Consider the following 16,654-nt stretch of genomic DNA (forward strand, 5'->3'; position numbering starts at 1 on the left):
TGTATGTACACATGGGGTCCCCCAAGTGTCATATGTATTTATCCTACTGTTTTTCCCAAACAAATTTCAATTTTATGTGAAATGTCTCTAAGTATCTCAGAACCATGAAATGACATGCCAAAGCAAGGCTCTAATCAAGAGTGGACCACTGGCTCCACCTAGTGGATGTTCAGTTACATCACAGTTTAAAAAATAATAACCTAGCCACTTGCTTATGTACAGTATGTGAATATAAAGAGACATGAGACAAAACAATGGACCTGTAGAATGGAATAAGTTATAAGACCTCTATGATTCATTTCATTTGTCAGTTCTTCCAGCTAATGTGAGATGTTCAGATGACATAACATTTGAGGACACATACTGTAATTTAGCTGGCCATCTTTTCCCCTCCCTTTCTGGCTGCCCCCCCCCCCCCTTCCCTTCTAAGTTCAAGTTGGTTTATTTGTCATATACATGGAGTTAACAGTGCAATGAAATGCTGACTAGCAGGTTAACCTCTTGACAACAACAATAGAACAAGTCAGTAGCTAAGTTAATATAAAGAGTAATAAAATAGTAATAAACCCTGCATTCATAACTATCCTTAACATACCTGGGGTGTTTCTGGGATAGAGGGTTGATATAAAAGTCAATATAATCAGCAATACAGGAAGATTCTGAGATACAATCACTTACTATTGGTCAGCCGTAGGGAACCGCCAACGTCTCAGGAGATATGTATTTTAGGCAGTAAGTAAAACTGCCTAGGCCTGCCTCGACTCCTGAGTGGCGCAGTGGTCTAAGGCACTGCATCGCAGTGCTAACTGTGCCACTAGATCCTGGTTCGAATCCAGGCTCTGTCGCAGCCGGCCGCGACCGGGAGACTCATGGGCGGCGCACAATTGGCCCAGTGTCGTCCAGGGTAGGGGAGGGAATGGCTGGCAGGGATGTAGCTCAGTTGATAGAGCATGGCGTTTGCAACGCCAGGGTTGTGGGTTCGATTCCCACGGGGGACCAGTATAAAAAAAAAAATGTATTCACTAACTGTAAGTCGCTCTGGATAAGAGCGTCTGCTAAATGACTAAAATGTAAAATGTAAATGTAGTGATGATGCTGCCAAGCTCCAGTTAGCTCTGTGTGCAGAGCCTACCCACCCTTCCACAAGCACCGCCAGGATAATGGCTCCACAGCCCCCTCCACCTCCGACTGTTCCTGACTATCTTGGAACAGATGTGCCAGCCCAGATTAGCCTAGAATCCTACCGTAGCCGCAGGTTTTCTGTCCAAAAACCTTCATTTAATAGCAACTGGTTCATAAGAAGAGAGTGTCTGGAATACTCACTTACTGAAGATGCTGCATTGCTGAAAGTTCTGCGTGGGGTCCATCTATTGGGAGATGGCTAACTAGTCTGTATTTTCCACTGATTCATATGGATGCCAGTGCACACATTGGCTGTAAAAGTGGGTAAAAACAGAAAAGCATATAACTGTAGCTATGTGGTCTTTACTTGGGTGTGTTTCAGCAGGGTGAGGTCAGAGAGATGCTTCCAAGTCTGTATTTTTCTGAACTCATAAAATCCTTTACACAATCCATTTTGAGACGACAGAGCAGAAAATGCTATATGGAGAGAACAAAAAAATTAAGTGAGTATTTCTGAATAATAATCTATTCTAATGGACAGAGTAAGAGAATGAATACCTGGAATGAGATATTACTAGTTAGTAGAACTGCTACTTGAGCTTAGTTGCTGACAGACAGCAGTTTTCAAAGTGTTATCACATGTTATCAGCAAAACGTCTGGTAAAGATGGTGGAGGAGCTTTTAAATGATAGGGTTTTATGTTTATCTCAGGGTTTCTCAATCCTTTTGTTCTTGCCCAGCATTTACACACCTGATTCAACTAATCATCAGATAATTTAAGACAGTTGAATATTTGAGGCATACAAATGAACATTCTCAAATTTAAACCTTTTGGATTTGTAGGCCTGTTTACAATTATTATAGGCCTACAGTAATTCACATTTTGGAGGGAAAAAAGCACAGCTAAACCTGGTGGACATTTAATTTAATGACCAATGGAATGCTCTAAAACGTGCCAACTCTGCCCACCCGGGGAGCCGGCCAATGGAAAACTAATTTACCGTTATAACTTTATTTCCTTATTTGAAATTGAAAGTAACTTTGTAGCCTACGCAGTTACAAAATGTCTGTTCAAACTGTGGCGCATATGGAACATTAGAACAGTGGTGGAAAAAGTAAAGATTCCTTAATAGAAAATGACTCAAGTAAAAGTGAAAGGCACCCAGTAAAATACTACTTGAGTAAAAGTCTAAAAGTATTTGGTTTTAAATATACTTAAGTGTCAAAAGTAAATGTAATTGCTAAAATATACTTAAGTATCAAAAGTAAAAGTAAAGTAGGAATAATTAAAATTAAAATGTCTTATATTAAGCAAACCAGACGGAACAATTTTCTTGTTATTTTCATTTACGGAGAGCCAGGGTCACATTCAAACACTCAGACATCATTTAAAAAAAGCATTTGTGTTTAGTGAGTCTGCCAGATCAGAGGCAGTAGGGATGACCAGCGATGTTCTCTTGATAAGTGCGAATTGGACCATTTTCTGAATGTAAGGAGTACTTTTGGGTGTCAGGGAAAATGTATGGAGTAAAAAGTACATTATTTTATTTATGAATGTAGTGAAGTAAAAGTAAAAGTTGTTAAAAATATAAATAGTAAAGTACAGATACCTAAAAAAAACGACCTAAGTAGTACTTTCAAGTATTTTTACTTAAGTACTTTACACCACTGCATTAGAAGACGGATAAATGTGTTGATTTTAAAAGAAAGACGGGCAGATTCTGCTAGGTAGGCTACGAACTATTATAAAGTTAGGTCGTCATCACAGTAGGTTTGAGCTACAGTATGATGACTTACCAACCTGATGGTCTCCGTTGGAAATGTTGTGGAAAATGTTGTACACCCATTGGGCCTCCCGAGTGGCGCAGTGGTCTAAGGCACTGCATCGCAGTTCTAGCTGTGCCACTAGAGATCCTGGTTGGAATCCAGGCTCTGCTGTAGCTGGCCGCAACCGGTAGACCAATGGGGCGGCGCACAATTGGCCCAGCGTCGTCCAGGGTAGGGGAGGGAATGGCAGGCAGGGAGGTAGCTCAGTTGATAGAGCATGGCGTTTGCAACGCCAGGGTTGTGGGTTCGTTTCCCACGGGGGACCAGTATGAAAATAATAATGTATGCACTAACAGTAAGTCGCTCTGGATAAGAGCGTCTGCTAAATGACGTAAATGTAAATGTAATTAAAATATGTAACATAAACAACAAATGATATGCTCAGATACACAAAATACATCTGGTTTCAGATCTAGAAGATTCTCCTCTTCATAAAGCATTAAAATATATGCCATTACATGAAGCAACAAACATAAAACCTGACAAGCATATAACTGTAGCTATGTGGGTGTGTTTCAGCAGGGTGAGGTCAGAGAGATGCTTCCAAGTCAGTATTTTTCTGAACTCATAAAATCCTTTACACAATCTGATGGGATGAATGTTCAACCCCATTTAAATAACCATAAAGTCTATATAGCACCTTTAAGTTAAGACATCACAGATCTGTTCATGGCAAAACAGTTCAATTAATGATATTAATTGATTCTTAAAGAATATAGCTTATAAATCATGAGCCTCATCTTGAGGAGTCACCTGTGACAGTATTCATAAAGAGTAGGAGTACTGATCTGGGATCAGTTTAGCCTTTTAGATCATAATGAAACAGATTAAATGGACAGGGGGGGACCTGATCCTAGATCAGCACTCCTCCTCTGGGAAACTGCATGTATGAAACCAAACACATAGTCGTAGTCTAGTTACAGCAGGTGTTTACTGCCATCTAGTGGAAAATGCCAATAAAACACTTGATTATCAGGAAGGGGAGACGGTTGAGCTGAAACAGAAAGTAAAGTTGTTCTTTTGTACAGGATCCATTTTAAGACGACTGAGCAGAAAACACGATATGGAGAGAACAAAAAAATAAAGTGAGTATTTCTAAGTATTTCTGAAAAATAATATATTCTAAAGGACAGAGCATGTGAATGAATACCTGGAATGAGATATTACTAGTTAGTAGAACTGCTACTTGAGCTTAGTTGCTGACAGACAGCAGTTTTCAAAGTGTAATCACATGTTATCAGTCAAACGTCTGGTAAAGATGGTGGAGGAGCTTTTAAATGATAGGGTTTTATGTTTATCTCAGGGTTTCTCAATCCTTTTGTTCTTGCCCAGCATTTACACACCTGATTCAACTAATCATCAGATATTTTAAGACAGTTGAATATTTGAGGCATACAAATGAACATTCTCAAATTTAAACCTTTTGGATTTGTAGGCCTGTTTACAATTATTATAGGCCTACAGTAATTCACATTTTGGAGGGAAAAAAGCACAGCTAAACCTGGTGGACATTTAATTTAATGACCAATGGAATGGTCTAAAACGTGCCAACTCTGCCCACCCGGGGAGCCGGCCAATGGAAAACTAATTTACCCAGTCACCGTTATAACTTTATTTCCTTACTTGAAATTGAAAGTGACTTTGTAGCCTACGCAGTTACAAAATGTCTGTTCAAACTGTGGCGCACATGGAACATTAGAACAGTGGTGGAAAAGTAAAGATACCTTAATCAATTCTCATACTTGAGTAAAATTAAACATAGTGAACCTGGAGGCAAAAAGCGAACCCCACATTCTAACTAAATGTTGTTTATTAGCACTCAAATCTATCAATGGCATTTTCGGCACAATTTGGTGAAAGCCCCAAAGCGTTCAGAAAGCCTCTGATTCCCATCACTAGTGGACACCCCCATGAGTGTCTTTCAGAACCCCTCCTAAAACCACCTGTTTCGTTTTGGTTGTTGTTAGTGACTCTTTGTTATTTCCTTCTTCTGTTTGAGAGACAATGTTTTATTTATTGTTGAGGAATGTAGCAATGTTCATGTGATTAAATTAAATCACCCGACTGTTTGGATATGTCTGTTAGTAAATGTTTTATTTCTAAGAGATCATGAGTAAAAGAGAACAATTGACATTCTAGAATGAGTTGTCACTGTGTTCACCACAACCAACATGTTGCATCTCTGTTTAGGGGTCAGTGGTCTAAAATGAGTCTCTCTGGAGAGAGAGAGGAGGGGGTCCCTGCCTCTAAAATGATTATCTCTGGGGAGAGAGAAGAGGGGGGCCCTGCCTCTAAAATGATTATCTCTGGGGAGAGAGAGGAGGGGGGCCCTGCCTCTAAAATGATTATCTCTGGGGAGAGAGAAGAGGGGGTCCCTGCCTCTAAAATGATTATCTCTGGGGAGAGAGAAGAGGGGGGCCCTGCCTCTAAAATGATTATCTCTGGGGAGAGAGAGGAGGGGGGCCCTGCCTCTAAAATGAGTCTCTCTGGAGAGAGAGAGGAGGGGGGCCCTGCCTCTAAAATGCGTCTCTCTGGGGAACATGACACCAAAGCTAAGAGGTGAGATTACAATTTTATGAAGAATGTATTAATTTTATTTACAAAATAAATAGCTATCTTAAGATGAATACACTTACTGTAAATCACTCTGGATTAGAGTATCTGTTAAATCAGGAGTTCTCAATCCGGGGTCCGCGGAGGTACTGCAGGGGTTCTGCAGCACCCTGACTGTACTTGTTGCAATGGAAGACATTTGATAGAATTTTTATACGACACGACCACTTTACCTACTCTTCATTATTGCCTAATATAATGGAATGCATATTTCTTTAACCAATTCTGATGGTTGTTACAAGCAGAATTTTGACAATATTACCATTATACCAACACACTCTTCACACCCGTTTAACAACTCTGAATAGCTTTGGCATCGTAGGCATCAGTGTCCCTTGTCAATAATGTTGCCTACAACTTTGCATACAATGTTCATTTTCATCGAACACATATTTCCCCCTATATGCCTTCAATTGCCCAATTTATAGCCATGCCCAATTTAGAAGTATTTTTTTAAAAACGTGATGTTGCGCTCCAAAGGGATAACTTGAAATAGCATGTAATTAAATAATTAAATAATTAAATAATTAAAAGAAAAACGTGTTTATTATACACTTAGAAAAGAAGGTTCCTTATAGAACCAAAAAGGCTTCTATCACTTCCTTAATATATGGAACCACTAAAAGTTAGATATATTTTTGGGTTCAGTGAAGAAGAACCTCTAGAGTTCTGATCAACGAAAGGTGATTGTTTTGAGGATGTGAACCCAGCACCCTTCCAGTGGTAAGATCAAGTCCGCCCGTTTTTTCCAGCACCCGGCCTGGGATTCGAACCAGCCACCTTTCTGCCATATGTCCAACTCCTGCCACAGCTCCAACTCCTTAGCCGCTGGGCGAAAACCTGAGTTTATCTTCAGAAATAAGCATGAGTTAATCTGCCAAAATTAAGACAAAATGCTATGCAGACATTAATGGTATCACTTATACATAATTATTATACATAAATCATTGCCAAAAGCACAAGACATACGGTTGCATGTAGGTCTATATTATTTATGGATTGATCATATAGAAATATAATAATATTATTTTAAACTACTCCAAAGCAATTACATGTGGCGCAGGAACCACTGACTCACTGCATTATTTTATAGTATTATCAAGACACCTGCTGTTAATTCTTAACTGGTTAGGACAGCTCATGAGGTGTCCTAAATATCTGCCGACTAGGTGGGACTAGAGGCTTCATGCATAGCTTTAATTTATACCCATAAGTGTAAAATGTCTTTATTCTCAGCACTTATACGACCAATGTTCTACTCTGAGACACTTTGTTGATATGGGCCCAGATCTCAAAATATTGTTATAAAAAAACTTTGAATGTTTGTTTTACATATAAAAATAAATAAATGAATATTACTAATGTAAGCCAGTATAAAGACTGGGTTATGTATGCACTCACTAACTGTAAGTCGCTCTGGATAAGAGCGTCTGCTAAGTGATTAAAATGTAAATGTAAATGTATTGTGTTGCTCTGCTCATGTCCGCGTTCTGGAACTGTCCGCGTCCACATCCAGAACTTCCCGCGTCCCCGTACAGAACTGCCCGCGTCCACGTATGGTTTGGCGCCAAGCATATTGTCCAGTTACGCGCAGAGTGGACTGAGGTGATGTTGGGGAATAACGACGGAGTTTGTTACAGTGTTGAGACGCCGAAGTTTATTGTTCAATTAGCTTTTTTGCGTAATGGTCAGTGACAGTATGAGTGTAGCCAGATCCTTTTCACTCGCTATTCTTGTTTAATTGTGTGGTTCACCGGATTCGTCATCATCCTCGAGGGACAGACGAACGACCTGCTAGCTATCCAAGCTAGTCGGTACAGCTAGCTAAGCTAGCTACTCTACCAGCAGCATCCTAGTTATCCTAGCTACCACTACATCATCACCGGCTGCCTGCATTTCTTGTGGACCGATGGAGCTCCTTGGTTGTTTCTTCCACCTGTTAAATCCCGTGGAGGGCTTCTCCCTCTCTCGTTGACGGATGTTGGCCTCTGTCCGGTTCTCCTCTCTTCACTAAATGGACGGTAACTTTAGTGTTTAACCTCTATGTGTCCAAGGTCTGAACTTTTTGAATATTATTTTCGGGGCGCCTCAAGTTACAGTTTTTACAACGTTTATTTCTGATAAAATTAGTTCATTGCATCCCCCATGGAGCCCAGTTTCATAATATTACCTTCTGTCCCTGGTTATGAAGTAATCGCGAAAAAACAGGCCTTATGTTTGGGCATTTTTCACCCTACCAGCTCCTATTAGTTCTATTGAGCTCCGTGACACCGACTCGCCTTCAGAACGTTCTATTGCCAGTCCATTGTTCTGCGTCACAATGACAGCTTCACTATTGTTATCAATGAGACCTGCCTGCGTTAACCCTGTAGGTTTACCTCAGGTAACTTATTATTACCAAGGTTACGGCTACTTGGTGAGCATTAACCCTGTAGGTTTACCTCAGGTAACTTATTATTAACAAGGTTACGGCTACTTGGTGAGCATTAACCCTGTAGGTTTACCTCAGGTAACTTATTATTACCAAGGTTACGGCTACTTGGTGAGCGTTAACCCTGTAGGTTTACCTCAGGTAACTTGTTATTAACAAGGTTACGGCTACTTGGTGAGCGCGCTCGCTGTTCACCTGAGTACACGTTGTTGTGAGCCACAGTCGAAGACATTGCCATCAAACATTAAACATTTTGTGGTCAGAAAAATCACTAGTCAGATGCTCCAACGTCAAAGTCCCTATGGGACTCCCAATCACAGCAGGTTGTGATACAGCCTGGAATCGAACCAGGGGGTCTGTAGTGACGCCTCAAGCACTGAGATGCAGTGCCTTAGACCGCTGCGCCACTCGGTAGTAATTACTCAGAATTTCAAAATATGACATTTTCTAGTTCATTTTACCACTTACAACCATAACATAACAATTTATAGCATAACAAACAATGAAACTGACATAAACAACATACATTTAGTTAATTATATAAATATAATATATATATATATATATATATATATATATATATTTTTTTTAAACTATTTATTTAGATGGGTGACCTTATCTGACTGTGTAAAACCTAGCAGTACTACTTATTTCTCTGAGAGTGAGGCAGATATATATTATTACTGTGTAAAACCTAGCAGTACTACTTATTTCTCTGAGAGTGAGGCAGATATATATTATTACTGTGAAAAACCTAGCAGTACTACTTATTTCTCTGAGAGTGAGGCAGAAATATATATTATTACTGTGTAAAACCTAGCAGTACTACTTATTTCTCTGAGAGTGAGGCAGCTATATATTATTACTGTGTAAAACCTAGCAGTACTACTTATTTATCTGTGAGTTAGGCAGATATATAGCATTTTGCAAAAAAACATGATTATTTGTCTCTCTGAAATGAAACCATCAAGTGATAGATTTTAAACAAATACATGTCTGTCTTTGAACAACCCCATGCCATGATTAGATGGTGAAAAACTCACCAATCTCTTTCAGAATTTCTTTAAACAATAAAAGTTAATTTATGAACATTTCTGAAAATGGATATATAGCGTTTTGGAATGAAACTCTTGTTTCCCCATCTAAGTTCAGAGTAGATGAGAGACGTAATGTTTATCTCTGTTGTGTTGAAGTCCAATCAAGCAGGAGAGACCAGCCTCCCCTGTACCCAGCTGTGTGTCCATGAAGAGTGACTGGTCTATGGAACATCCTATAGAGTTTAGAGAGGGAGACTTTTCTACTGAACAAAGGTAAGAAGAACTCAATGGTCATGGTCAGTGAGTTAAACAACACTGTCTCTAGTCATTTCTCATCTCCCATTTCACCATTTATTTTTGTTGTTTTCATAATCCATAGGCTAATCCTTTTTTTCCATTTTCATAGTCCTAAAACAATATTAAACTAACACAACATTCCCTCCCTGTGTGTGTGTGTGTGTGTGTGTGTGTGTGTGTGTGTGTGTGTGTGTGTGTGAGTGTTTGTGTTAGTGTGTGTGTGTGTGTGTGTGTGTGTGCACTCCCTGGATGAGGAGATGTAATATGATGTTTTGTCCACAGAAACCAACAGGAGAGATCAGAGTCAGAGATTCTCAGTGGTCAGTCTTCCCAGAGTCATCAAACAGACCTGGCCTCCATATTCAGTGTATGTGGTCCTGTTATGTATTTGTTTTTGTTACCCTCAAGTAAAGTTGTTCTGTCAATCATTCATTAATGTGTTAATGAGAAATAATGTATTCTCTTGCTTAACTTATTTACTTGATTTATTTCAGTTGCTTGAAGAGAATATTATGACATTTGTGAAGAACGAGCTGAAGATGTTCAAGAGGATTCTTAGTCCAGAACTCCCAGAAGGCTTTGAGAGTCAGAAGCAGGATAAGGAGGTGGTGGATGCTGAAGATGAGAAGCAGGAGAGCAGTGCCAGAGAGGGGGCTCTGAAGATCACACTGCACGTCCTGAGGAAAATGAACCAGAAGGAGCTTGCTGACACACTGGAGAAAAGTAAGAGCTGTCTGCCTCATGTTGAATGCTGTTTTAGAACAAACATTTAAAAGCTGTAGCTAAAGTACAGCTAAAGTAGAGAGAGAGAGAGAGAGAGAGAGAGAGAGAGAGAGAGAGAGAGAGAGAGAGAGAGAGAGAGAGAGAGAGAGAGAGAGAGAGAGAGAGAGAGAGAGAGAGAGAGAGAGAGAGAGAGAGATAATACCAATAATAATATAATCAGTCACTCCAGTCTGTAATGCATTATGAAAACATTTACACATTTATACAGTCAGTTAAGCGAATACATTTTTATAATTAAAATTTTTAGAACAGTCCTAGAAAACTGTAGGCATTAAAACAGACGTAATTTTAATATCCTCTGTGTTATTTCTTCATTCAGATGATCTTGCTGTGATTTGCCAACGTGAACTCAAATCTAATCTAAAGAAGAAGTTTCAATGTGTATTTGAGGGGATCGCTAAACAAGGAAACCCAACACTTCTCAATAAGATCTACACAGAGCTCTACATCACAGAGGGTGGAACAGGAGAGGTCAATAATGAACATGAGCTGAGACAGATTGAGACAACAACCAGGAAACAAGCAAGACCAGAGACTGCAATCAAATGTAACGACATCTTCAAACCCTTAACTGGACAAGACAAACTCATCAGAACTGTGCTGACAAAGGGAGTCGCTGGCATTGGAAAAACAGTCTCTGTGCAGAAGTTCATTCTGGACTGGGCTGAAGGAAAAGCAAATCAGGATGTCCAATTTGTATTTTCATTCCCTTTCCGGGAGCTGAATTTGATGAAAAAGGAAAAACACACTTTGATTGAACTTCTCAATCACTTCTCAATGGAAACCAAAGAATCAAGAATCTCCAACTACCACAAGTACAAAGTTCTGTTCATCTTTGATGGTCTGGATGAGTGCCGACTGCCCCTAGACTTCCAGAAGAACAAGATATGTTGTGACGTCACAGAGTCAACCTCATTGGATGTTCTGCTGACAAATCTCATCAAGGGAAATCTGCTTCCCACTGCTCTCCTCTGGATAACTACCCGACCTGCAGCAGCCAATCAGATCCCTTCAGGGTGTGTTGACCACGTGACAGAGGTACGAGGGTTCAATGACCCACAGAAGGAGGAGTACTTCAGGAAGAGATTCAGTGATGAGGACCTGGCCAGCAGAATCATCTCCCACATAAAGATATCAAGGAGCCTCCACATCATGTGCCACATTCCAGTCTTCTGTTGGATTTCTGCAACAGTCCTTGAACACATGCTGAAACATAAGAGAGAAGAGATGCCCAAGACTCTGACTGAGATGTACTCACACCTTGTGGAGTTTCATACCGAACAGAAGAATGAAAAGTATCTTGGGAAAGAAGAGACAGGTCCACACTGGAATAAAGAGAGCATTCTGTCACTGGGAAAACTGGCTTTTCAACAGCTTATGAAGGGCAATCTGATTTTCTATGAAGAAGACCTGAAAGAGGCTGGCATTGATGTCAATGAAGCCTCAGTGTACTCAGGATTGTGCACACAGATCTTTAAAGAGGAATGTGGGCTGTACCAGGACAAGGTGTACTGCTTCGTGCATCTGAGCATTCAGGAGTTTCTGGCTGCTGTATATGTGTTCCTCTCATTCATCAACAACAATGAGAATCTAATGGATGAACCTCAATCAACGTCCAGCAACTTTTCTGTGAGGATCAGACACAAGCCTAAAGTTACTGTCTACAAGAGTGCTGTGGATAAAGCCTTACAAAGTGAGACAGGAGACCTGGACCTGTTCCTCCGCTTCCTTCTGGGTCTCTCACTGGAGTCCAATCAGAAGCACTTACGAGGTCTACTGACAACAACAACAAGCAGCTCACAGAGCCATGAAGAAACAGTCAAGTACATCAAGAAGAAGATCAGGGAGAATCCCTCTCCAGAGAGGTGTATCAATCTGTTCCACTGTCTGAATGAACTGAATGACCATTCTCTAGTGGAGGAGATCCAAAGCTACCTGAGATCAGGAAGTCTCTCAGAAGAAGAACTGTCACCTGCACAGTGGTCAGCTCTGGTCTTTGTGTTGCTGACTTCAGAAAAGGAGCTGGATGTTTTTGACCTGAAGAAATACTCCAGATCAGAGGAAGGTCTTCTGAGGCTGCTGCCAGTGGTCAAAGCCTCCAGAGCTGCTCTGTGAGTACATAAAATGGCATTTAAGTACTAATCATCATCAGGAAGAAATATTCAGTTTAGAGAAATATATGTATTATAATATGTATATAATGTATAATATTACATTGAAAAACATATTGAATCAATGCATTGGTGTTCACATTAGTATAACAATATGACCATACAATTCTAGGAGACTGAAGATGAATCTATATGTTGTTTAAGAGAATAAAACAAATGCATCTGCCATTGTCCTTCTACACTACTGGTGTTAAATTAACAATGTGTTTGTGAAATCATGATGATCTCTCTGTCAGGCTGTCATTCTGTGGACTCACAGAGAAAGGCTGTGCTTCTCTGGTCTCAGCTCTGAGGTCAAACCCCTCACACCTGAGAGAGCTGGATCTGAGTAACAATGACCTGAAGGATTCAGGAGTGAAGCTGCTCTCTGATGGACTGGGGAATCCCCACTGTAAACTGGAGACTCTGAGGTCAGTATTCCTGTAGTTGGTCAAAAAGTGATAACTGTTCACCAGATTAACATTTGTTTACCATGCACACATAGTCCACACAATATGTGTTTGGACAGTGAAGCTTACAGTTTTACATTTGGTGCTATGCTCCAGCATTTTGGATTTCAGATAGAATGTTTCATATTAGGCGACAGTACAGAATGTCACCTTTTATTTGATGTTAATGGTGAGAGGTTAGTATGTTTTGTTGTAGCCTTTGTAACTTTCTCACTCATTATTATTCATGATTCATTCATGATATTTCTCAATCTTGGCATCATCAGGATTACGTTAGTAGTGATTAGAAACATGTTATCTACTCACTTAGACAGAAAATGACTCAACTCCAAAGAATAGCAGTGTGGTTTTAATATGATTTGACTCTTTGCAGGCTGTCAGGCTGTCTAGTCACAGAGGAAGGCTGTGCTTCTCTGGTCTCAGCTCTGAAGTCAAACCCCTCACACCTGAGAGAGCTGGACCTGAGTAACAATGTCATGAAGGATTCAGGAGTGAAGCTGCTCCCTGCTGGACTGGGGAATCCCCACTGTAAACTGGAGACTCTGAGGTCAGTATTCCTGTATCACTCAATGAACACACACACACTGGACACACACACACACTGGACACACACACACACACACACTGGACACACACACACACACACATACACACACTGGACACACACACACACACACACACACACACACACACTGGACACACGCACATGACACACACACACACACAAATATTAATTTAGTAGTGTTTAGAAATATGTTATCTACTGTTAATAATGATACATTAATTCATTTATATACAGTACCAGTCAAAAGTTTGGACACACCTACTCATTCAAGGGTTTTTATATTATATAAAAATTTTATATTGTAAAATAATAGTGAAGACATTAAAACTATGAAATAACACATATGAAATCATGTAGTAACCAAAAAAGTGTTAAACAAATGAAAATATATTTTATATTTGAAATTTTTCAAATAGCCACCCTTTGTCTTGATGACAGATTTGCCCACTCTTGGCATTCTCTCAACCAGCTTCACCTGGAATGCTTTTCCAACAGTCTTGAAGGAGTTCTCACATATGCTGAGCACTTGTTGGCTGCTTTTCCTTCACTCTGCCGTCCAACTCATCCCAAACCATCTCAATTGGGTTGAGGTCGGGTGATTGTGGAGGCCAGGTCATCTGATGCAGCACTCCATCACTCTCCTTCTTGGTAAAATAGCCCTTACACAGCCTGGAGGTGTGTTTGGTCATTGTCCTGTTGAAAAACAAATGATAGTTCCACGATGCCCAAACCAGATGGGATGGCGTATCGCTGCAGAATGCTGTGGTAGCCATGCTGGTTAAGTATGCCTTGAATTCTAAATAAATCACAGACAGTGTCACCAGCAAAGCACCCCCACACCATAACACCTCCTCCTCCATGCTTTACGGTGGGAACTACACATGCCGAGATCATCCGTTCACCCACACCGCTTCTCACAAAGACACGGCGGTTGGAACCAAAAATCTCCAATTTGGACTCCAGACCAAAGGACAAATGTCCACAGGTCTAATGTCCATTGCCCGTGTTTGTTGGCCCAAGCACGTCTCTTCTTATTGGGGTCCTTTAGTAGTGATTTATTTGAGGCAATTCGACCATGAAGGCCTGATTCACACAGTCCCCTCTGAACAGTTGCTGTTGAGCTGTGTCTGTGACTTGAACTCTGTGATGCATTTATTTGGGCTGCAATTTCTGAGGCTGGTAACTCTAATGAACTTATCCTCTGCAGCAGAGGTAACTCTGGGTCTTCCATTCCTGTGGTGGTCCTCATGAGAGCCAGTTTCATCATAGCGCTTGATGTTTTTTGCGACTGCACTTGAAGAAACTTTCAAAGTTGTTGAAATGTTCCGTATTGACTGGCCGTCATGTCTTAAAGTAATGATGGACTGTCATTTCTCTTTGCTTATTTGAGCTGTTCTTGCCATAATATGGACTTGGTCTTTTACCAAATAGGGCTATCTTCTGTATACCCCCCTACCTTGTCACAACACAACTGATTGGCTCAAACGCATTAAGAAGGAAAGAAATTCCACAAATTAACTTTTAAGAAGGCACACCTGTTAATTGAAATGCATTCCAGGTGACTACCTAATGAAGCTGGTTGAGAGAATGGCAAGAGTGTTCAAAGCTGTCATCAAGGCAAAGGGTGGCTATTTGAAGAATCTCAAATATAAAATATATTTGGATTAATTTAACACTTCTTTGGTTACTACATGATTCCATATGTGTTATTTCATAGTTTTGATGTCTTCACTATTATTCTACAATGTAAAAATTAGTAAAAATAAAGAAAAACCCTTGAATGTGTAGGTGTGTCCAAACTTTTGACTGGTACTGTATATATACACATATCAATAGATTTGGCAGGTTTCAGGACACTAATGCATCTGAAATTGTTGAAAGAATATATTTTCACACCAAAGCCACCCTTTGCAGTGTGGTTTTAATATGATTTTACTCTTTGCAGGCTGTCAGGCTGTCTAGTCACAGAGAAAGGCTGTGCTTCTCTGGTCTCAGCTCTGAAGTCAAACCCCTCACACCTGAGAGAGCTGAACCTGAGTAACAATGACCTGAAGGATTCAGGAGTGAAGCTGCTCTCTGCTGGACTGGGGAATCCCCACTGTAAACTGGAGACTCTGAGGTCAGTATTCCTGTAGTTGGTCAACAAGTGGTAAATGTTCACCAGATCCACATGTGTTTACCAGGCACACATAGTCCACACCATATGTGTTTGGACAGTGAAGCTTACAGTTTTAAATATGCTGCTATGCTCCAGCATTTTGGATTTGATATAGAATGTTTCATATTAGGCGACAGAACAGAATGTCACCTTTTATTTGAGGATATTTTCATACATATCTGTTTTACTGTTTAGAAATGAAAGCACTTTATGTATCTAGTTATCCCATTTGAAAAAGTCTTAATAATTTGGACAAATTCACTTATATTGTATTAAAGTAGTCATAAATTTAGCATTTGGTCCCATATTCCTTACCTGCAGTGATTACATCACGCTTGTGATTCTACAAACTTGTTGAATGCATTTGCAGTTTGTCTTGGTTGTGTTTTGGATGATGTTTTCCCCAATAGAAACTGAATGGTGAATAATGTCCTGTCATTTTGGAGTCACTTCACTTGTATTGTCAGTAAGAATAGATGATGTTTCTGAACACTTCTACATTCATGTGGATGCTACCATGATTATGAATAATCATGAATGAATCATGAATGATGATGAATGAGAAAGTTACAGAGGAACAAGGATCATACCCCCTATGTTATTGGTAATGGTGAGAGGTTAGCATGTTTTGTTGTAGCCTCTGTAACTTTCTCACTCATTATTATTCATGATTCATTCATGATTTTTCTTAATCATAGCATCATCAGGATTAATTTAGTAATGTTTAGAAACATGTTATCTACTCACTTAGACAGAAAATTACTCCAGTCATCATCCACCATTCAGTTACTATTGGACAAAACATAACGCAAAACACAACCAAAACAAACTGCAAATGCAACCAACGAGTTTGGGACCAAATACTAAACTTTTGACAACTTTAATACACTATAAGTGAATTGGTCAGAATACTTATGACTTCTTCAAATGGGGGGACTAGATAAATAAAGTGCTTTCATTTCTAAACAGTGAAACAGATTTGTATTAAAATATCCTCAAATAAAAGGTGTCATTATATACTGTCACCTCATCTGAAACATTTGATCTCAAATCCAATATGCTGGAGTATAGAGCCAAATTTAAAATGTAAGCTTCACTGTCAAAATAGATATAGTGTGGACTGTATACTCAATACAATCTAAATCTGATACCTCTCTGTCTGTCTTTTGACTGATACTGCTTTTTATACTGCTCTGGTCAG

General features: G+C 39.8%; 1 protein-coding gene across 1 annotated transcript; it reads left to right on the forward strand.

Moving 5' to 3' along the window:
- Positions 1 to 1,580: 1,580 nt before the first annotated feature.
- Positions 1,581 to 15,430, forward strand: LOC311117736 (NLR family CARD domain-containing protein 3-like; the record flags this gene model as incomplete). Its single annotated transcript, XM_084192658.1, has 9 exons — positions 1,581 to 1,625; positions 3,978 to 4,034; positions 5,140 to 5,508; positions 9,187 to 9,303; positions 9,610 to 9,694; positions 9,822 to 10,050; positions 10,430 to 12,221; positions 13,104 to 13,277; positions 15,241 to 15,430. Exons 1-9 carry the CDS (start codon positions 1,597 to 1,599, stop codon positions 15,428 to 15,430), a joined length of 3,042 nt encoding a protein of 1,013 aa, XP_084048784.1. The 5' UTR covers positions 1,581 to 1,596.
- Positions 15,431 to 16,654: the final 1,224 nt, after the last annotated feature.

This window comes from Coregonus lavaretus (genome assembly GCF_964263955.1).
Source record: "Coregonus lavaretus genome assembly, contig: HAP1_SCAFFOLD_492, whole genome shotgun sequence".
Classification (NCBI taxonomy): domain Eukaryota; kingdom Metazoa; phylum Chordata; class Actinopteri; order Salmoniformes; family Salmonidae; genus Coregonus; species Coregonus lavaretus.